This window comes from Cyprinus carpio, chromosome B19, assembly GCF_018340385.1.
Source record: "Cyprinus carpio isolate SPL01 chromosome B19, ASM1834038v1, whole genome shotgun sequence".
Classification (NCBI taxonomy): Eukaryota; Metazoa; Chordata; class Actinopteri; order Cypriniformes; family Cyprinidae; genus Cyprinus; species Cyprinus carpio.
The window spans coordinates 17,913,315-17,936,524 of NC_056615.1; the positions used below are offsets into that span (position 1 = coordinate 17,913,315).

Sequence of the window (23,210 nt, forward strand, 5' to 3'; positions counted from 1 at the left end):
CAAGATGGAACACGAGAAAAAAAAAGATGGCTAGATAACATTTAACATGCCACGAGTTGCACTAATTTAATGAGCATGAAGTCTAATGCCTGCACCGATTTGTTGATTTCTTCTTGAATAATACAAGAACAAATCGTTTACAAATTGTTAAATCAGGTTACATATATACATATGTGTTATGTTGTTGTTTTTAATTGTTGGTCAATGTAAACATCCCTTCTGTCTAGCAAAACAGTTTATACCCCTTGAGAGAGAAAAAAATTTTTTTGGAGAAAGAACAAATTCTTAGGATGTAGGCTGAGCAAGGAACTAACACTGTTTTTTTATGTTGACGTTTAGGGCTTTGTTTTTTTTTTTCTCTCTCTCATGTTGCCTTTTGACAGGAAAAAAAAAAGAGAAAAGTTTTTCAGTAGAAAAAAAAATTGATATTTTCTCTCACTGTGATTTTTTTTTTTTTTATTAGTACTTAGGCTCAGGAAAAATTCAACACATTTTTTCCACCCTGAATTTTCCCTTCACAATGTGGTTCTGGGCTTCCATGGAAAATAGCAACTTGCATTTGTTTTCTTTCTTTTTTTTTTTTTTTTGCCTTTTCATAAATTACCCCATTTTGTCCAAGGAACCAATAACAACGTCAGATCTAAACAATTCTAAAATGTATTATTCTTAGTGAAAGTATTAATCTAACATTAAAAAACACAAAAAGCACCTTGTTAATAATAATAGTTATCAAGTTGTTTGTTTGCCCTGAATGTTTACAGGCTCCATCATTTCAGTGAATGCATGTGTATGAATATGAATGTGCTGTTTGACAAAATATAAAACATAAAACTTGGCACCATAACACATCTGACATCAATGTTTGTGTCTGTAATATCAAATTAACAGTTTCTTGACTTGTTTTCCCTTTATACTCCTGTTGCACAACAATTCTACTTCATCTCACCATTTATCATCTACTAACCTTTATTGTGCTGCTGTGTGCTTTTGTTTCTGTTTTTAACCTGCCTCCCAATTTATGTCTTGTTCATCCACAAGACTCTCACTCATTACCAATCAGTGTCACGGTCAACTCGCATGTGTGATAAATTTGCCATTTGTTTAGTTGTACATCAGTCAGTGTTGAAGCTTGCACTGATGTTAAGGTGTGTAGGCCGTGCCCAGGTGAGGGCTGGATGAGCCGGACAGCACTCCCGGAAGGGAACGCGTGCTAATGGGGCTGTAGCTGGGTTCGGAGCTGCGTCTGGGGCAGAGCTGGGACAGAGGCCTCCCCTGTACAGATCTGCCAGGAGGCCGGCGCATCACGGGGGACTTTTTAGGGGATTTGGGGAGCTTGTAGAGAAAGACGTTGTAGTGCAGTGGGGGGCTTGTCTCGGGGAGCATTTTTGCCTCTTTGGGGAGAAGCAACTCTAAGTCGATGGTCACACCACCCTGGACACATACACACATACAAAGGCACAGGTACAAGTACACAAGCATAACAACACAAACAGGAATAAAAAAAAAATCACATATAACACAATTACACAGACAAACACATGGTAAACCCATACATAAAGAAAAAGCATAAAGAATTTAACAAATAAAATGCATAAATTGATAACAACACCCTCACAGCACTAAAAATTATTTAAAGTAAAAATGAATAGAGGAAACTATTAGGCCATTGTTTTGTGAGCATTATCGAGTGATTTGAGTGTTGAGACACACTCTGAGCGGCGAATGAAGTGGGCATGAGCGAGTAATCAGCTTGCAGGAATTGATCTCGTATTATCAAGCTGAATTAAACAAAGGATTGTACTTCACTTGTGCCCTGTATTAAGCAGAGGGGCGCTTAATCTTTCCAAACCTTTGTAATACCTTATTTTGTGGCTCATTTCCAACTGTCAAATTTTCTAGACTGGGTGCGAGGTAGTTTCTATCTAGTCTGCATATAATTGCTATGCAAAAATCTGGCATTAGTCACCAAATTCAATTTTAATGTCTAATTGTTGTATCAGAGATTAAGTTCTTAGATTAGATTCAAAAGCCCAGCTTTTCAAACCTCAGGTGTGATGTATATGTGGGAAACTTTGGTACTAGCCTGATCTTTTTTTTTTTGCAATTTATGGACAGTTCTTTTGAAAGTCTCTTATGCTCACCAAGGCTGCATTTCTTAGATCAAAAATACAGTACAAAGGGTAATATTGTGAAATATTAGTACGATTTAAAATAACTGATTTTCCATTTTAATACATTTTGAAAATAAATTTAGCTGAATTTTCTTAAGTGTCACAAGATCTTTCAAAAATAATACTAATATGTGGATTTGATGAACTTAAAACAGTTGTGTTGCATCCAGTATAGTGGAAACCATTACACATTTTCAGCCCTCTTTTATGAATGGCAAGTTCAAAAGAACAGTATGTATTTGAAATACAATGTGTAAAATCTTTTCAATTTAATGCATTCTTGCTGAATATTCTTTTTTTTTTTTTCAAATAAATCTTACAGACCCCAATTTTTTTTTTTTTAACAGTATTGCTTTTTTTTTAATGAAAAAATAATTTCGTAAAATATAATCAATTATAAAAATATAAATACAATTAATTTTAACGAGAGGAAAATCGTCACATAAGAACAGTGACATGTTTTACATTTAGTTATGTTATGTAGATTTTTTAAGCCATATTTTTTAAACTTTCTTTGCCAACTCTCAGCCAGACTGGACAGCAAATGTTAAATATCATGAAAAGTATTCACGTTTTGTTATACAAACCCACATATGTAAAGTCAGGACAGTCTTACAATTAAGCATTGACATGAAGGTGAAATGTCCAGTATGATTAGCAGTACCTGAGGAATGCTAAAGCCATGCACAGATGCAAAGCAAGAGTGAGGAGGAGCAGTGAAAGTGAAAAGGAGTCAAAACAGGAGTGGTGGAGTTCAGGAATACACTGGCACTCAATTTGGTACTGGTAAAATGTTTTATTCCAAACAAACTGGCTTTATTTATTTTCATTTGCTTTCTCAAAAAAAAAAAAAAAAAAAAAAATACACAATTAGAAATGAATTAGTTTCAAGACACAATGAGCATTAAAACTGTATGATACTGAATATAAATATTAAACCAAGCAGTATTTGTATATATATTCAGATATACGCACTGAATAAGTCAACAAACTGACAAATCTCAGAATATTTTTTTTTTACACCGTTTAAATAGCTATGTTATTTCCCACTGAAGGTTTTTTTTTTTTTTTTTTTTTTTTTTACTACAGAACACCAATGCATGCTGACTGAGTAAGGCAGGACAGACAGGAGTTCAGCAGGCGACAGCGGTGAAGACTGAAGGTCAAAGGTTGAAAACCTGGCGGCTAAACCTTTGGGTTGTGGGGTGAAGTGTTTCATAGCGTAGCGTGACTTAGCGGAACACAGTATAACAAAGCTTGACATAACACGATGCAGCGTGACATCAGCAGGGACAGCAAGCAAGGACAAGGTAAATGTGGCAACGCCGATGTGCTGGTAAGGTTCTCAAGCGGCAGGAACTCCACCGTGTGATGACAGAGTACAAACATAAGTTAGCATGCTAATTCAGTGCTTTGTTTGTGTTTTGAAGCCCACATTGAGCCATCTTGAGGTGAATGCAAGGAAGAGTGCCATGTCAATGTTTAGTCCACTACTTAGGGTATTTTAGTAATTTCAAGGTGTCAAATGTGGGTCTTGCTATAGTCATAGCGCCAGCTTGTGGCAAAAGGGTATTACTACACGTTGTTCATGTTCTGCATTAAGTTTACCTCCTCCGCATTTTCTTCTGTGGCGGCCTTTTCGTTTTCCAGTTTTGGCGTGAGCGAGTTCTGGTTGTTCAAAGACTCGTTTTCTTTAGAGGGACATTTGCATGGATCTTCTTTGCAAGTGCAATCCTGCGGAGCAACACACATACACACAAGATGACAATGAGGGGAAAAAAATAACAAAATGTTTCACTCCACCCTTTTACACCTGGCATTAACATCTCAAATGTGTCTCCGGTGACCACTTCCAATGCAATCACACACATAAAGCTATCAATGCATAACAGACATATGGATTATTTCTTATAGCTATGGTTCATTTTGGAGCTTGACAGCCCCCTAATGACTGAATGGAACAGAATGAGGGTGAGTAAATTATAAAATATTTAGGTGAGCCTTTATTTTTAGTGCAATTATGCATTATGCCAGTCTGTGACTTAAACTGTCTGTTTGGAAATTTTGAAGAAAAAAAAAATTATAATCAATTATGAAAAGTCAAACTATCTCAGTTTTGACTGTCAGTTTTGACTTTTGAGCTCATAATAAAGTCTTGGTATCTCATAATTCACTTGGTATGTCTTGACATTTGGCAAAATTTTGACTTCATTATTGACAAAGACAATAATGAGATCAAAACTCTAAATTGACATACTATCTCAAGATTGATTTAATAAGTCAGTTTTGACTTTTCAATTCATAATACTGACCTGGTCAATTATGAAAGATTCAGAATTATGCCAAATGTCAAGACTGACATACCAAATGAATTATGAGATCAAAAGTCAAAATTGACATTCAAAGTCAATTATGAGATAGTATGTCAGTTTTATCTTTAGACACATTTGACATCATAATTCTCTTGTAATGACATCATTGTTATGAGATCAAAGGCCAAAAGTAAATTCTGAAATATTTTTCCTGTCATAACTTAAATGGGATGTTATATATGAATATTGAGTGCATTTCCAAGATGCACTGAATGCGGTTTACACCTCAAGCTGCTTGTTGGATCACCGGATGTTAATACCAGATGTAAACAAGGCACCATAAACAAAACTGTTCATGAAGTGAGTGCATGGATCTGGATTCAGTTTTTACTTCAAAGCTGAGTGGAGTAAAAGGTAAACTTCAGAGCATAAACTGATCCACAATCAGGAATTTCAAGGGATATCGGTGGTTTTTACTATTTCGCAAGAGTCATCAACACACTATAAGCATAATGGTTACATAAACATCTCACATTTACATCTCACATTTCACTGCTGGTTATATATGCTCTATATAATTGTGTATGTGACAAATAAAAATCTTGAATCTTGAATCTTGAATAAACTATAATATGGGACTAACAGTAAACCTTGCTTATTCAGAAGGCATTAAGCAGTGCTTGTTAAAATGGTGTTTTCAACAGAATGTTCACTGCTGTGAACTAATGCTTGTCATTACAACAAGTTGCTTAAAAGCAAAGCTTTTTTTTGTACAACTTGCTACCTGTGATATCCCTTTTTGGAACCACAAAGGCAATGATTGTACATGCCATGGGGAGGAATAAAAAGAAGACTATTCATGCTGCTGAAATCAGACGTGTAAATACTCATTCTCAAGAGAGAGAAGATGAAAAATGTCAAATAAATTCTCCCCGGAGGCAGTAAGACAAGTAAACAACTCACAAGTAAACAAAGTCACCTAGGGATATTTTCATAGCTCTTTCGTCTATGTTCTGTCATCAATCATCTCTCATTTCTTGCCTCATCTCAGTCAAGCTGTCATACTGTTTTAATCATAAAAGAGTCTCTTCCACTATGAGCTCACTGGGGGAATGGACCGGCGGAGTTGAACGAGGTGAAGAAATTTCATTTCTGGAGGCAATACGACCCCCACACAATCAAAAGATCATCAGAAACTAGGTTTGAGTTTCACCTCAGAATAAACAAATGGCCTAAATCAAAGTGCAGGAGAACATGATCTGACAAGTTCAAGGTAACAGGTGAATATAGCAGTAAGACCACTGTTAAGACCTCTTTTAAAGATCAGATGTTACATGCACAACTGAAGGAATAGGTTGGAGTCTGTCTGAATGGAACATTAATTCATGATAATCTACTCTGAAAGATGACCCCCAGATGGGAGCACAGAGAAACTATCTTTTTTTATACAAAGTTTAAATGTTTATCTCTTTTTTTTCATCCATCTGTTCATATGCTGTCAATGTCATGATATCAAAAGGCAGTTATTTTTGTAAATCACTATTGAGATTGATTAGGGATGCTTCAATATTAAGTTTCATTTAGTAACACGTAAGTATAGGGACCAATTCTCACTTTTAACTAGTTGCTTATTAGCATGCCCATCATAACATATTGGCTGTTTACTAGTACTTACAATGCATATATTCTGCATGACCATATTCTACATCTCTAATCCTACCCAAAACTTAACAACTACTTTACTAACTATTAATAAACAGCAAATTAGGAGTTTGAGGCAAAAGTAGTTAATGGTTTGTTAATAGCAACAATTAGACCTTAAAATACAGTGACCTTAAATTTCAATAAGCTGTTATCCAGCTTTTAATTCCAGTCACTTTAATATTTATTCTAAATAAAATTTAAAATAGCATACTACATACTCATTTTAAATCATTTTAAAAACTACACATGAATTCAGGCATCACAAAGGATTTATTTAATAATTTCAAATTATATATATGTGTGTGTGTGTGTGTGTGTGTGTATACACACACATACATGTATATGTATATATGTTATATCGTGCATCAGTGTCTCATATGATATATATGATCATTTTGAATATTTATCTCAAAATGTACAGTATAAAAAAGGGAGATATTATAGATTAGAGACTTTTTAAAGGTTATATTTACCAATTCATATTATTAAAATATTTGTGTTTTTAAACGTTAACTTTATTAAGATTAACTGGGTTTAGATGATGGCAAAGTTAATCTACATGTAACAGAGGAAATGCACAATTAGATATTTGATATCAGACAATGCAAATAAATAATATATTACTCAATAATAAAAATACTACCACCAATAAATTATATAGTATCAATATTTCATCTATCCTTAGAATTATAAATAGAATATGTTAAACATAATTTCTACAAGGTCACTGTGTTGTTAGTGCTTTGAATGATGGGAGGAGATTAACATCTGACAGTGACACACTACGTTCACTAGCAGGATGTTAAATTGCATGAATCACACTAATAAGTCACAATAGAAACTATGGTGAGGAAGCGTCCATTTTAATCCGCTAAATCTATTTTTGCTTGTCTATGTCATTTCATAGGAAGTAACGGCTCAAGATGTGTTTTAACCATGATAGCGGACTTTTAAGGTGAGTAATAATGAAGCTACAGGATTAAAGTGTTTTATTTGAATCAGCAGGGTATCAAAGCTCACTGGGAGGAGGTCAGATTGAGTCCTCTTACCTCGCTGCAGGGATCTTCTTTAGGTTTATATTCCCACGTGTATCTGCTCATGGTTTTCTAAGGAGCGGGGTGGCGAGAGAGGATTACTCTACTGACACACTTCTTGTATATCGTTATATCATGCCCTCTTAATTAACTGACACATCAGCAGATATTGATTATATTCTTTGTACCTTGTAAAATTAGGACTGAAACCATTGGAAAATCATTGCACTGACTGCCCAACCACTCTACACAACTGCTAATATGATCAGTAGGTTTGGAAAATCCAGTTTCTCCAACGCTTCATGCAGCCTGTAGTACTTCACATGACCTTAGGTGGCACATGCGAGTCAATGACAGACATTAAAGGAAAGAGTGAGGGATGAAGAGGGTGGTGTTTCTATTTCTCATCTTAATGATAAAAAAAGAGTGGAAAAGAGAGAATTCCAAGACAATAAGCATACCGCCTAAACCGAAAGAGAAAGGGAGCACTTTATACCTTCAGTACTCATGCACAGGAAAACAGAGGGGAAGAGAGGAGAGGAAAAGTTACCTGACACATAATGTTATCATAGTAAGCCAAAGCACGGGCATGGGGGAGGTTAGTCGGGGTGTCACACAGTTTCCTTACATTTGCCTGAGAGCCCTCTGCGACGGTGGACAGCGAGAAGTTATCGATGTGCTGCTCCGACTTTGGGCGGAACTTACTGAAAGACAGAGAGAGACCAACAGAAAATCATTTCAATAAAACAGAATAATGAAAAAACATCATCTGAATTTGAAAAATTATAAGTTTTCTTGTCACTAATAATAAACATTATTTAGAGAAAACAGTTTGAATATGAATTGCACATATTCGTACTTATTAGACATCTACGATTATTATTGTCGATGATTAGACAATAATAAAAGTGAAATCACACCATAAATTCAGTGTCTTGCCTGCACTAAAGACAGTGATGTGTGAGCACTACTGACTCGGTCTTCACTCCTATTGGTTGCTGCTTCCGAAAGTTGATATACATAGTCTACATTAAAGGGATAGTTCACCCAAAAATCAAAATTATGTCATTAATGACTCACCCTCATGTCGTTCCAAACCCGTGAGACCTCCGTTCATCTTCGGAACACAGTTTAAGATATTTTAGATTTAGTCCGAGAGCTTTCTGTCCCTCCATTGAGAATGTATGTACGGTATACATCCGGTTCGCGGACGAATCACTCGATGTAACCGGATCTTCTTGAACCAGTTCACCAAATCGAACTGAATCGTTTGAAACGGTTCGCGTCAACAATAAGCATTAATCCACAAATGACTTAAGCTGTTAACTTTTTTAACATGGCTGACACTCCCTCTGAGTTCAAATAAATCAATATCCCGGAGTAATTCATTTACTCAAACAGTACACTGACTGAACTGATGACCGAGCCAGATAACGAACGAAACATTGACTCGTTCTCGAGTCAAGAACCGGATTGCATCGGTTTTCGGATCACCGGTAGTGATGGGAAGTTCTGTTCTTCTCCGCGAACCGGTTCTTTCGGACAGTTTGATTCAATAAACCGGTTGCCGAAAACGGTTCACCAGTTCCTTTTGCGCTCGACGTAATGACTTCATTGGCGATGATTGCCCTTGATTCAAGCCTTCGGTTTACCCGCGCTCATAACATTAGCACAGAATCAGTTCAGAATCAATCACCAAAAGAACCAGTTCAGTTCAGACGCGCTGTGAGTCAGTCTGCCTCACGCATGCGCAGTATCATCAGCTCCTCGGTTCTCGAATCGGACGCGTCCGACAGAAACGGTTCTTGACTCGAGAACGAGTCAATGTTTCGTTCATTATCTGGCTCGGTTCAGTCAGTGTACTGTTTGAGTAAATGAATTACTCCGGGATATTGGTTTATTTGAACTCAGAGGGAGTGTCAGCCCATGTTAAAAAAGTTAACAGCTTAAGTCATTTGTGGATTAATGCTTATTGTTGACGCGAACCGTTTCAAACGATTCAGTTCGATTTGGTGAACTGGTTCAAGAAGATCCGGTTACATCGAGTGATTCGTTCGCGAACCGGATGTGCTGTGAACGCGCTCATAACAGACCCGGGAGAGAAGTCAATGCTGAATAAAGTCGTAGTTTTTGATATTTTTGGACCAAAATGTATTTTCGATGCTTCAAAAAATTCTAACGGACCTTCTGATGTCACATGGACTACTTTGAAGATGTTTTTATTAACTTTCTGGACGTGGACAGTATACCGTACATACATTCTCAATGTAGGGACAGAAAGCTCTCGGACTAAATCTAAAATATCTTATACTGTGTTCCGAAGATGAACGGAGGTCTCACGGGTTTGGAACGACATGAGGGTGAGTCATTAATGACATAATTTTGATTTTTGGGTGAACTATCCCTTTAAGTCTACAGAAAGCTCTCTTGCATAAAGTTAAAAATCTGCTGCACTGGACATGCCCACATCTTGTCACCATTGGTCATCTGGCCGGAAATCGCCAACTCACTTTGTCACTTTGTCACTGCATGTCGCTGACAGTGTGAAGGAGGCTTTGTGCTCACCAAAACTGCATTTATTTGATCAAAAACAATAAAAATACAGGGAAATTGTGAAATATGACAACAATTAAAGAAAAGTTTTCTATCTTAATATATTTTAAAATATAATTTATTCATGTGATAGGAAAGCTCAACATTGTCACATGATCTTTCAGAAAAATATCATTGAAATAGAAAGTGGCTTGGACATTATTACTCTATTTGATGTAGCGGATTAAAAGCTCAAGTTGTTTCTGTTACAAGCACACATGCACACAGTTACCTGCAGCAGATGGCCCTGATGGGCAGTTAAAACTCAACCTTAATCACTTTACACTGTTGCATCTTGTCTTCATTACTATGCTCGGCCCCACTTTATATTAGGTGGCTTTAACTACTATGTACTTACATTTAAATTAATTATTTGATACAATGCATTTATTGTGTACATACATGTTTTACACTGTACTTATATTTTAAAAAAATACCTGCATGAAATTTCATCTGTAATTAATTTCTGTAATTACATTTATAATTACACTGTTGACCTATCCCTTACACCTTAAACCTACCCATACCACCAGACCTATCCCTAACATTTTGCAATTCAATATGAACATAATAAGTACATTGTACTTATTTTTTAATGTAAGTACAGAGTAGTTAAGGCCACCTGATATAAAGTGGGACCCTATGCTCCTTTCATATTCTCCTTTTTCTTCCACTCCTCTGCTCTCCATCTCAGCCCTCTCTTGGACTGTGTTTAAATGCCTTTGGCTGCACGGTATATAGGTCAATCTCTCGTGTAGCACTGTCAGATTGGCCTACTTTTAGCAAAGAAGGGTGACATCATTGTGTTCAAAGCCCATTTTAACACTGTCCATTTTATTGTACTCCAGTGTGTATGTGCAACAGTGCATTCAACTGATATTTAAACCATCAGATCTTAAACTAAGACTCTAAGAAGTGTGTTTACATGCAAATGTTACCTGTTCTTGGAAAGTCGTCTGTTTTCAGTCTTAAGCACGTGCATCCTCTTGGAGAAAAAGACAACAATCATGAAGAGGAGGAGCAACATGATGGCAGCTCCGCCCACTGCTATACACATCACTTGGAAATCTGAAATGACCGACTCGCACCTGGAGCCTTTGTTCCAGATATACTCTTGAATGTTACACCTACAAACAACAAAGAGAGGGGTGTTAGAAAAGAGGCAGTTGAGCAACATTCAAAACTGGAATAAATAATAATTCACTTCTGTGATCATTCAATGACAGATGTTGTATAAGCAGGATTTGGGACAATGCAGTCTATATGAACACAGAAGGCAATCTTTCGGAAATAACCAAAGAACTTTCAAATGCAAAAGAAATTGAATGGAAATGCAAAACATTAGGTACTAGACTGGTTTAGATAATTTTATTATACAAAACTTGATTTTTCATTGATCAGGAGACATAAGTACTATTATGGCTTACAGATTTCTCCTAAAATTCATTAGAAAAAGTCACCTAGGTGTATATAGCAAATTTCCTATTAAAATCTTGGGTTTAAGTTAAATTTAAAAATCTTGAATTAGTTTGGAATAAAATCTGAGATTAGTTTGTAACTATAGAGAGAAATCTCATTTAATATTTTTTTCCTACCTGTAAGGGAAACTATTGGCAACAGAACAATTAATGTAGAAAAAATAAGTCTAAAGGGGAGTTTGTGTGTTAATGCAAATGACAATTAAGATGCGGTTTTACGGTATGTGATATTTTACAGACATTGATACAAACTAGCCATTACAAACACATCTGTGTGAAGATGAAAGAAAGTGAGAAACACTATAGTGTGTTGTTCAGTTTAAGTGTTTTGTGTGGCCTGTTGACCCATTTATCATTACTATGATTCTACTGCAAGGTTACAGCAGAGCTTACAGCTGCATGGCTGGACAGATGGCCCTGTCAAGGACGTGCATGTGCTACTCTATTAGTGTCGGTCCCACAGAGAACAAAGCACCCGAGCTGTGCTCAGTTCACAACTTCTAAAAATAGATTTACAAATTCTCTCATTTACCAGTGAGGTACTCGATATCTCATTGAAGATGCTGGATCTATTATTTTTCAATTTTGTAATGTATTTTAGCCCATATGGTTTGTTAAATTACAGCTGTGCTGATATTGCTTTTATACAACAGTTTAATAAACAAGAAGTTACTACTAAGTTACTTATATTTTAGACAAAATGTTGCAAGTTACATTTTTGTTGGCGGAGCAAAAACAATAGTTTCAAATGAAGCCAAAGCAAATCCCATTAATCTAACAGACATGCCATATGATGCTGGGCAAGCACAAACCATAAATATATACTTACACTCTGCAGCCTATGGGTACATTTTGTAGTGAGTGAAAGGCCAATCAATAGTGCACATGCAGGAAATCATTGCTCACTGTGCATGTAGGCCAAGTTTACTATTCAGCCTAAAAAGATCAATCTGAAACATAGTTTTATGCTCTATTACTAACTACCCATCCATTTAGAGTAAAACATTGGATGCGCTACACAGAAACGCATTCACTATCAGAAAATGTACCCATTGCCCCCCCCCCCCACCCCCACCACAAACCTTACGTTCATCTAATAGTTCACTCTTTACATGCCCTACAAATGGAAATCTTGACTTTTCTAATAGCATTGACCCGTTAATGTAGACAACACCCTGTCATGCCTTCTCTCAGCGATCGACAAGTTAGCCCTGCGGTGTGTGCCACACACCAAAATCCAGTGCCTGACTGAAAGTTACTTTTACATTCTGTAATGGAGCTGGACTGAATGGGGTTTTGCTTTTTTATTAAAAAAAATAAAAAAATAAAAAATAAAAATATCACTAAAAAGGACAAAAATAAAATAAAATAGATAAGTAAATGTTAAAATAAATACAAATATTTGACTATAGCAAGATTACAAAGTCAAACTATTCTTTTCTGTGGGATAATGAGCACTGATCAATTATAATAAGGCAGGAAAGAAATAGTCCATGCTGATTTCATTCTGACTTTAAAGCTGTGGATAAGAGTGTCAGTATCGAGTGTAGAGCGAGTAATCATCTGCTCAGATAGACAGCTTAACACATCACATCATCTAGCCTTGAGGCTTCACTGCACACAAATAAGATTCTCAGAACCCCACTATTATGGTCCAAAGCACCACCTTGAGGCAGGGTCTTTAGCTCTTAAACTGAAACACACACATTCACATATCTGGGCCCTAACCCAAATCCCTTTGAGCAAATGTTTAATAAAGTTCTGCACTGGCCTCTGAGCAGAGTTGTGACAGTAGTGGATGCTGGTTTAGTAGTGATGATGCCAAGCCATGATGACAGGCTTGGAGTGTGGAACTGAAATTACAGCAGTTGTTTGTGAGACAAATGCTAAACATTCTAAACATGCACACAGGAATTCAACCCATCATCTATTAAAGCAATCTTCTGATTATTACCATGTGTCAAACTGAATAAATTTCTTAAAAAAAAAAAAAAACAATGTGTATGTCAATCTCCATTACTGAAATTAGTTACAAATGTGCAAAATGCATTTACAGTTCTTTGGTGTTTTGTAAAAGCATTTGTAATTAATAATGGTTTATGTACAGTATATAGCCTCATATTTCTTACATTTTATATTCTAAAGCTGCTTCGCAAATAGTTAAATAGTTTAACATTTAAACAATGTTAAAAACTGTTCATGGTTCTGGCATTGCACACTGGATAACTATTAGGAACTTAAAAATCTGCCTAATAGTAATAAGGTATGGCATTTTTTTTTTAAAACCTTGTAGCTATAAAATTGCTTTTTGAAACTGGCTTTTGAAGGCACCAGGCAAGTGTTACTGAAGGACACTGATGGAAAAAACTGGGTCATTCTGTTCTACCCAACTGCACAACACACACTGGATTAAGCATATTGAAGGCAACAGCTAATGATCATTGATATTTCTAGCAGATGGAGGGAAAATAATAAATTGAGTAAGTGCACTGTTGGCATAGTTTTGTCACCAAACATTTCTACAGCAAGATGTCTTCATGTTCTTGTAGCAGCAACTAACACAATGGCTGAAGAACTGAAACGGTCCCACTTTATATTAGGTGGCCTTAATTACAATGTAATTACATTTTAATTAATCATTTACAATGCACTTATTGTGTACATACATGTTTTTACATTGTAATTATATTTTTTAAAAATACCTGCATGTAATTACATCTATAATTAGTTTCTGTAATTACATTTATAGTTACACTGTTGACCCATCCCTTACATTTTAACCAATCCTTAAACCTACCCATACCACCAAACCTGTCCCTAACCTTACCCCATCCCACCTCAAAGCAGCAAAAGTGTTTTGCAATATAATATAAACTAAGTAAGTACATTGTACTTATATTTTGATATAAGTACATAGCAGTTAAGGCCATCTAATATAAAGTGGGACCACTTAAACAATAATTTATATATTATATAATTATTTGTTTTATATATGGTAGAGAGTTTTTTTACATTAGCCATTTAAATAAAGTCCAAAAAGCTTTCCTATAAACCCAATGGCAACTGCTGCACAGTGTAAAATTGTGTGTGTGACCTGGTTAGCATGAGGTTGGCCCAGTTTCAAGATCATTGAGGGTAGGCCGTTTACTACTATTCCCAAGAGATGTCTTCAATTTAGACTCAATCCCTCTTCAATCCCAACATTTGATGTAAATCATAATCCGGCACCATGAACAGATGCAAGAACATGACTGAAGGATTGAGTTACATCTTCAAACTCATTATTTACGTTTGATCAGATGCCACTGATGCTTTTCGCATTCCTTACACATTATAAAAAACAGCTCATCAGCCAATCAGATTCCATCCGACATTCAAGAGTTCAAGTATTTAAAGCTGCAGATGACATAATTACGGTGCATGCTTATAAAAACAGAACACTGTTTTGCATTGTTGAGGATGCTTATATACTTATCATTACAGTTATCATTTTTGGTGTGAATGGGCCTTAACAAATGTATGTGTGCATCTTACCGGCAAAAAGCTCCAATACCGTCAACCACATAGCACTGTCCTCCATTGAAGCAGTAACTGGGGAAGATGTCGCATGACGAGATACATGTGCCATTATAACGCACAAATCCATAGATACAACCAGAGTTGAGCACATCTGATGCTCCAGGTGAAGCTTCTCCAGATCCATCAACAGAGGTAATAACTCTAGTGTTGGAGGGAACTGCGCTGGCTACGAGAGGAACATTTTCATCTTCCATGTCAGGTGGCGTTGGTTGGCTTTCCTCTAGGTAAACTTCAGTGGGCGAATAGTCAGGTGACAGATAATCATAAAAATCAGAAAGGGTCCAGGAAGTTGGATCTCCACCCTGGAGCTCCTGAACCCAAGCAGGAGGATCAAGAACATGCTGTTGGTGAGAAGGATTGTAAAAATTCACCGTGATAACTTCTTCTGGTTGGGAAGAGGTGGACTCAGGAGGAGGACTCGTGACAGGATCTAACAACGTCCCATCTGCTTGTAGTCTCTCGCTCTTCCAGCGCGGGGCGCTGTCCTTGATTCTCTCCTCGCTAAAATCCAGCTGGGACAGGCCACGTGTCTGGGGTTCAGCCAGTGTGGGCAGCCAGGCAGCCATGCCATCTATCGTCAGATCAATGAGACGTTCCTTTTCGGCTGAATCAACAGTACTGGTTGAGGTTTCTCCACTGCTCCCTGACTCTTCTCCAGCTCGTGGTTTTCGAGAGTGAACTTGGGCCTGCGCAATAGGTGTGGCTTCACCAGGAAGTGCAGGCTTAAGCCCCACCCCATTCAGTTCTGAGGAATTAGTGCCAGTAGAATTGGAGATAAATGAACTGCCTGGAAAACAAACAAATATTAATAAAAGTTAGTCACAAACTCTTTTTTTTATTTATTTCTCTGTATAAGAACACCTTCACAAGCACTCACTGCTATACTGCACGAAGCTAGTTGACTTCATCACAAAAAAAGTCTTTCTCTTTATTCCTTCTCTTTCTAGCTTGTACTTATTTGAACAATGTCTAAAACTTGGTATTACAAGCACTCCCTGTGTCTGTTTGCCTCTTTACGTCGAATCGCTTTATGTATCCCCCAATTGTAAATTGCTTTGGATAAAAGTGTCTGCAAAATGACTAAATGTAAATGTAAATGTACTAAAAACTCAGCAACTCATGCAGAGAGAGAACAAAAGACATAATTTGTAGCCTACTCTGTATCACACAAACCCAGACAAATCTGCTTAATTTTACACTGCTGTGCGCGAGGCCCCAGATTTCTTTCCAAAGCGGCTTGTGGTAGCTGGATTAGCAGCTCTGATTTACTAATGTATCCCCCCCGAGCCCGGGCTTGGATTGGGATTCAGATTAGGATTAAGGGCTGTAGGTTGAGACTTGCATTGGTCAGTCTGGATGGGTAAGCTTTAATGTACAAAGATAAACACACAATGGGGAATTCCTCTTTAGCTCTGGAAAATCTCACTGACCTAATTGATTATCATTTACTGATACTGTAAACCTATCTAATGCAATCTACCTCAAATATGAACACATGTGGAAATAACTTTTTATTTCAGTCCCTGATTGTCTAATATTATTTCATGAAGTATATACACTACTGCTCAAAACGTTAGGTCAGTATTTAATAAGATTTAAAAGAAGTCTCTAAAAGAAGTCTACATTTATTTGATCAGAAATAAAGTAAAAATAGTAATATTGTAAATAGTATTAATATTAAAATAAAACTGCCTTCCATTTTAATATATTTATTCTGAACGGTATTGCATTTAAAACAGAAACACAAAAATAGTATATGTATATATAAAAAGTGTTTGTGCCCAACTGGCAAATAAAGCCCACTTTGATTCTGCTCGAGCATTTAAATTAAAACGGTATAAGCAGATCTGAGGAACATTTACAGTCAATTGTTACAGATTGTCTTTTAGCAATCTACTTGCAGTCAAAAGTATTTGACTGACAGTGTGAAATTCTGTTTCCATGGGCATTCTTGGTTTAATTCCTCTTTATTGTAAATTAATTCCAAGTCACACATCAACCCCTAACACACACTCACTCACGCACGCACACACACACACACACACACACAGTTGCCAAGAAGCAATGTAAAGGGGCTGCCATTTTGGAACATCTCAAAAGCCATGTAAAACAGAGACCCTTCTGTCCTCTCCACTTGATTCACTTCCTCTCTTTCTCCCATTCATTTATTCACACAATCCCCCCTGAGAGGGTAACAGAGATGGCAGTGGGTGCATAAATTATTTCTCACATACTTCATGTGATGATCTAGTTTTCCAGCACTAAAGTTTAATTTCAAACTAACAGTTGGCTCCTTTTACTTTTATTTTGAAATTTTTAAAAGCTAAATGCTACACTGGACTGATGAGAATAAAACACAGTCACCCCTCAAAGACAGAGCAAGAGAGAGGCTACAAGAGGAAAATAGTTGTTTTGATTTGCATAACTCCTTGCGAAGGGGTCAACTGACAGAAAAAAAAGGTTGGGGGAAAGTCTCGTTGAAAGAAAAATAACACAAAACACATGCTATAATGGAGTGAAGATGAGAAAATGTGACAGTGAGAGTGTGTTTCTCCTTCCGCCTATTTGAAGACCAGTGCCAAAGTCTTTGAGAAGGGTTTCTGTCACCTATTTAGTAAGCAAGTCAAGACTGCAAGACAGAGGGGGATAGTGAGAAAAAAGGGGGGGTAAGACGATCAAGAGTGAGAAAGAAATAGGGAAGAGAATTATTTTCTCATGACCTCACCAGTGAGACATGCAAATTTGTAAGAGTTTGTGAAAGTATGCTGTCTTCATTCTCTCACTGTGCTCATGGCCTCTATTTACAATCAATACTACATAAAATATGAATCAAATCAGAATACAAATAAATGATGGTCAAGGAAGACCAATCTAAACATCAAACTTCAGTGCTTTAGTACTGTAAAGCAACACTGTACTGTGGAATATCTTAATATTCTCTCTTCACCTTCATTAAAAAAACAGCACACACTCTTCCTCTGTCTCTGGTTGACATTATTTGCTTATGTAACACTCTTGAGGGGAGAAAAAAGACTTGTTGCAGAGCATGGAAAATAGCAAATTTCAACTCATCCTCTCTTCTCTCATCCCTTGTACTATCTTTCTCTCCCTCAATCTCTGATGACCCAAACAGACCTGTAATCTGAGGGACTATTTGAGGTTACATGTCAAGATGCTCCATAAAAATATCCATGTACATGGAAAATGCATTAACAATAGAATTACAATGGCAGAAAGGGTTATATGGAATTATGAATAGAGAACAAAAATAAATATTTAGAAGAATGTTTGTCAATAAAACACAAATCCAAAACAAGACTGGATCCCACTGCCTTTCTTTGAGTGCATAAAAGGCATTTTAAAATATATTCTTTTGTGTTTAACAGAAGATTTCTAGGTGAACAAATCCTTTCCACTTAATCTTCAAAATGTGTTAAACAGAGCTGATTAGTCCATTCTTATTGGTAGTTGAAACCGTAATTAAATTAGCCAAAGTATTTAAAATCAGCACAAAAAGACAAATCATCGATTTTCAAAATGCATTTTATTGATCTTTGTATGAACAATTTATCCATCACAGTTTCAATTTACTGTTTTTTTTTTTTTTACCTCATAACTTTTAATGTCTGATGTCACATGGACTATTTTAAAAATGTCCTTTCTACCTTTCTGGGCCTTGAACTTGGTAGTTGTGTTGCTATCTATGCAGGGTCAGAAAGCTCTTGGATTTCATCAATAATATCTTAATTAGTGTTCTGAAGATGAATGAAGGTATTACAGGTTTGGAACGACATGAGGATGAGTAATTAATGACAGAATTTTCGTTTTTGGGTGAACTAACCCTTTAAACTTTTCTTACAATTGGCTGCAAGCTTGAAATCAGATCTGCCTCCATCCAATCAACAACCAATGGATAAAAATCCTGATCTATATTTTTGATAATCCATTTTGGATGTACATCACCATACAGAAAAAAGGATCTGTCACTTTTTTCCATTTCATTGCAATTTTAAAATGCATGGGGCAGAGACTGCGCAGAACTTTGTGAATGACGGGCGTTTCCAATTTCTGTATGCGCAGATGCCATGTAGGCCTGCCAATTTCTTCTACTATGCAGCCAATGCTCTTTATGTAAGAGACAACTTAACACTGAACTCACCTCACCTTAATTTCAAATCTGATGACTTGGTATCCTAAAGGCAAGTGTCATTCTAAGCTCTGCTGAATAAAATCCACACTGGCACCCATGTGTTTAGTTATAAATAGTACTGTGATGCTGCTTGGCAGGGGAGCTGGCAAGGACATCCTTGGCATCAGGGATGGGGTGTAGCTTCACAGCAGTATCAGTGCAAAGCCGAACAGACATATAGAGATGCCAGACCTGGTGGATTAACACTGCCAACTCCATGCCCCACCCCAACCCATGCTTCTGTTGTACAGCATGACCCATTAATAGTTATGCCACCTAAATTAAATATTCGGGCCAAAAACTGCACTCAATGTGTTGAGAATGTATCAAATAAATGAAATGTTACTTCGGGCACATGCATGAGCCAATACTGAGCGTTTGAGCAGATTACAGATAAAAACAAAACAATTCCAGTTCACTCTAATCTCGATTTAAGAGGGAAAGCCAATTGTTCGTTTCACCAATCATAAACAATATGGCTTTAAGGTTTATTGTAGCATTTTTTTTTTATTAATGATATTCAAAGAATGAAAAAGTTAAAGTATGATAACTAGAACTATAAAGTTTTCTTTTTTTTCTTTTTTTTTTTAATCTATGAGCCCACACCACAACTACAATAACAACAACGTTGAAAACACTTTCAGAGCCAGTCAGAATCCACCTGACTTTAAAGAGCTTGAGCATTTAGAGCATCAGATAACATATGCAGCACACGTTTATAATAAACAGAACGTTATCATCCATTGGTGTGGATGCCAATTTCATACTGATCATTTTTTACACCTGTTTTAATAGCTTTTAATAAATAATAATTTTAGCTATTCACATTAACACACACATTAATAGTTTACATGTAAAATATAGAACAAATATATAATCACTTTCATGTGGACATGCACATTTTAATGACTGACTTTCAAATAATGGCTGCAAAGACAAAAACATTCTGATTAATACTGGTGTATGCATGTTGTCATATGTGGATTTCTCGAATTATAATTTTGTCTTAATCAGGTTAATGCTTTTGCATTACTGGTTTATAATCAGAATGTCCAAATTCCAGTTGATGCAAATATATTTTAGTTCATGTACACATGGTCAATGTGGTCAATTGGTCTCCTTGTGTGTCTAGAAACATCACTGAGTTTAACAAGTACAAAACTGGATCAACAGCAATATGATTCATTTAACTGTAATGTTTTATTGCACAGACGCTGAAAGCCAGCAAGTATCCAACAGGTTGTGTAGTTCCATAAGTTTCCAACAGTGTAGGCAGCTCTAGTGTCAGCGTCTGGCAGGATAAATACTGTTGGCCCTCACTGGGAGCTCCATACGGGCAGGCTAGGCGAGCGCTAACACTAGCTCGTTGATGCTAATGCTCATTGACAGTCTCTGCTGTTATGAGACTGCAGTGGCAGATGGCTCTCTTGTGCCATGCATGGAAAGGATCTAAGCAAGTTTAGTGAGAAAGTGCCCGAAAGAAATGATCTAAGGCTGGTTTTAGACGTTTTAAAATAAACATCAAGACAGACATGGTTCAAAGAATCTGTGCACATTTTTGTGAATGCATCCTGTTTGTTGCTTTTTATTTCTCTCTCTCGCTCTCCTAAGGTTGGGGATGTGAGTGCCAGGTCTTGGCAAAAACAACAAAGAAGAGTAACAGCATGCCCACAAATTTCAGCCAGGCACAAGCAATGCATGTTCAGTTATGGTAACGATTGTCCTTAGTTTAAGATAACAACAAAAGAAACACCAAATATAAATAAAAGAGGGAATAATAGCAACTGGCAACAATACACAACACATTTTTTATTAATGTTTTAAATACTTTATTTGTGAGAAGTACTGTAATAGGATTACAGAATCAAGCTGAAAGAAATAAATCTGTAAAATAAACAGATTTACACTTAAGCAAGTTTAAATTTGTTTCATATTCATCAATTTTACAATTAATTATTTTATTATTAAATATGCAGTGTCTTTGCAGCATGTTATTTAAATGCAATCGTGTAATATCATACTTATCGGCCACCTCAATATCGGCATCAACCATCAAAAAAAAAAAAAAATAAATAAAAAAAATAAATCCATATCAGTCGACCACTACTTTAACCCTGTAAGGCCCACTGTTGTAATATTACAACATCAGTTTTAGCTTGACTAAAATATGTATGCTCATGTTTTTTTCTTTCTCTAAGACCACATTTACACAACTAATGGGTCCTATTCTTCAGCCTTGCAATGCTATTGGATGCTAGATTTTAAAAATAGGCCTATTTACCTGGCCATAACACAATCTGCGAACTTCACTTGAAGCACATCACCTTGTTTTACTGGACTGGATAAATCTACATTCAAGTAAGTAAAATGCCTAAAATGTTTTTTTTCTCTGTGATTATTAAAATGTGTAGATCATGTAGATATTAAGGTATTGTTGAATGCATTGATCATTTTAGATTTTGAGCTTATGTCATGTCAGTGCTGTTATTTAGCAACATTTGGTTAAAGGGGTACCACCTGTACACCTTGCATCTGTTCCATGTGAAAAAAAAAACTAATAGAAACATACCATTTTTGATCTTTCACAAGTTTTACATGTCTTTTCTGTCACCATTTTGAGATTCAATCAATATTTTATGATTATTAATTGATAAGATCAAGTTGAAGAATAAATTATCCCTTAAACGTCCTGTGTTGATGAAAGATGCATGTCACTGAAGAGTCAGTAATGCAATAACACATAGACTTTGGGAAGTCTGTCAAGAGGTCAGATGTTCAGCTAAGTGCAAACGTTTAAAGCTTCTAATGCAAATGATAATTTCCTGCTTTACTCAAATTAGTTAGGCCAAGGCAACAGCAGTGTGATGCAGGTCAACCACGCAGACGTGACAGTTTGGTACTCGCAGCAAAGCCAGTTGACCTAGACTTCAGCTTCAGGTTTATATGTAAATATGCAAATAAGGTGAAGAAAATAAGGCTGTGTGTAAAACATTTTCTCTCATTTTTAAAACTTCAATACTTCTGAAATTGAAACGACTCGAGCTTCCTCAAGTAATTGTGCTAACGATTTAGTACATAAAGTTCATTCACATGTAAACACCTGTTTTTATACAGTCTATGGTAAACACCCATTTATCGCTAGATCCAATAGTGAATATATTAAGTTTTATTACATTGTTGTATCAAATTTGCACAATTTATAGCCTACCCTAAAAAGCTCCAACAGGTCACAGAAAAAAAAACTACGAAGGTCTCTGTTAAATGCAGGAAAGGCAGGCATTTAGAAAGATTGTATAATAATACTCACCACCATTCACACAGAAAGGAGCGATGTGAAGAAGCAGGACGCTGGACAACACCACTGACTCCCAGCCTGCTGGAAACAACGTGCGCATGGAGCTCATCATGACACAAACTGTCTTCCAAATCACTTCAAATGAACCAGGTGGATCTTCTATTTAAGATATAGTCATACGGAAGAAATCTGAGAGAATCCGAGCAATAATCCTGGACATAAATCTCTTAGATTGAATGCGTTACGAAGCGCAATGCTTCATGCCAACTTCGGATGTTGGTTGAGATTCAGGCCACCCTTTAGTGTCGCTAGGGACCCGTCATCTCTTGTCCAACTCCAACAAGATGCCAAGACAGTTAAATGTGTCTCATTAGTAATGAGAGCCGGTATCAGGCGTCCACTGAGGAAGCGGAGAGATTCGGTGCCACAGACTACAGTCCGCCAGCGCGAGTTTTTATAAGCCAGTCGAACTCACGGTTGATGTGAAGTCGTCTGCGCATGCGCCTCGTTATCGACACTGAAGAAGTCAATCAGCTCAGGGGTAAATATTTAACATTTACGGTCCCTTAATACACTTAAATTCACTTAAATATAAAATATTGACATAGAAATGGTTTCACTGTAAAAATGTAACTGTGCTCTTTGAATTAAGGTACAAAACTGATGCAGGCGGCTCCCCCGAACAAAGCGTCTGAAATTGGGTCACCAATAGACTCCAGTCCAAACATAAGCAACCACTGTGTAGAGGGGAGTGACACTTCATAGTTTCTTGTAAAAACAGTGCGATCTGTGGAAATTATCCTTGGTCTAAGAGGAAATTAGTATTTTTTAACCAGTGTTATTTAGAATTATAACT

General features: G+C 36.5%; 1 protein-coding gene across 3 annotated transcripts; it reads right to left on the bottom strand.

Moving 5' to 3' along the window:
- Positions 1-435: 435 nt before the first annotated feature.
- Positions 436-22,821, bottom strand: cspg5b (chondroitin sulfate proteoglycan 5b). Of its 3 annotated transcripts, XM_019124794.2 has the most exons (7): positions 22,367-22,821; positions 14,826-15,657; positions 10,752-10,940; positions 7,850-7,925; positions 7,237-7,293; positions 3,780-3,905; positions 436-1,431 (listed from the first exon to the last, which is right to left on the bottom strand). In XM_019124794.2, the coding sequence occupies exons 1-7, from the start codon at positions 22,464-22,466 to the stop codon at positions 1,141-1,143; spliced, it is 1,671 nt and encodes a 556-aa protein (XP_018980339.1). In that variant the 5' UTR covers positions 22,467-22,821; the 3' UTR covers positions 436-1,140. The 3 variants fall into 3 exon arrangements, with proteins under 3 accessions (XP_018980339.1, XP_018980338.1, XP_018980340.1); XM_019124793.2 differs by lacking the exon at positions 7,237-7,293 and having other exon boundaries at positions 7,772-7,925; XM_019124795.2 differs by lacking the exon at positions 7,237-7,293 and having other exon boundaries at positions 22,367-22,818.
- Positions 22,822-23,210: the final 389 nt, after the last annotated feature.

What these genes read in the sequence shown, in the direction of transcription:
- cspg5b (XM_019124793.2), bottom strand. Translation starts at nt 22,466, where the DNA reads ATGATGAGCTCCATGCGCACGTTGTTTCCAGCAGGCTGGGAGTCAGTG. An exon ending in GGTATTGGAGCTTTTTGCCG is followed by an intron (nt 10,941 to 14,825) that starts GTAAGATGCACA and finishes TGTTGTTTGTAG; the next exon opens with GTGTAACATTCAAGAGTATA. An exon ending in ATGATAACATTATGTGTCAG is followed by an intron (nt 3,906 to 7,771) that starts GTAACTTTTCCT and finishes GTTGCTCCGCAG; the next exon opens with GATTGCACTTGCAAAGAAGA.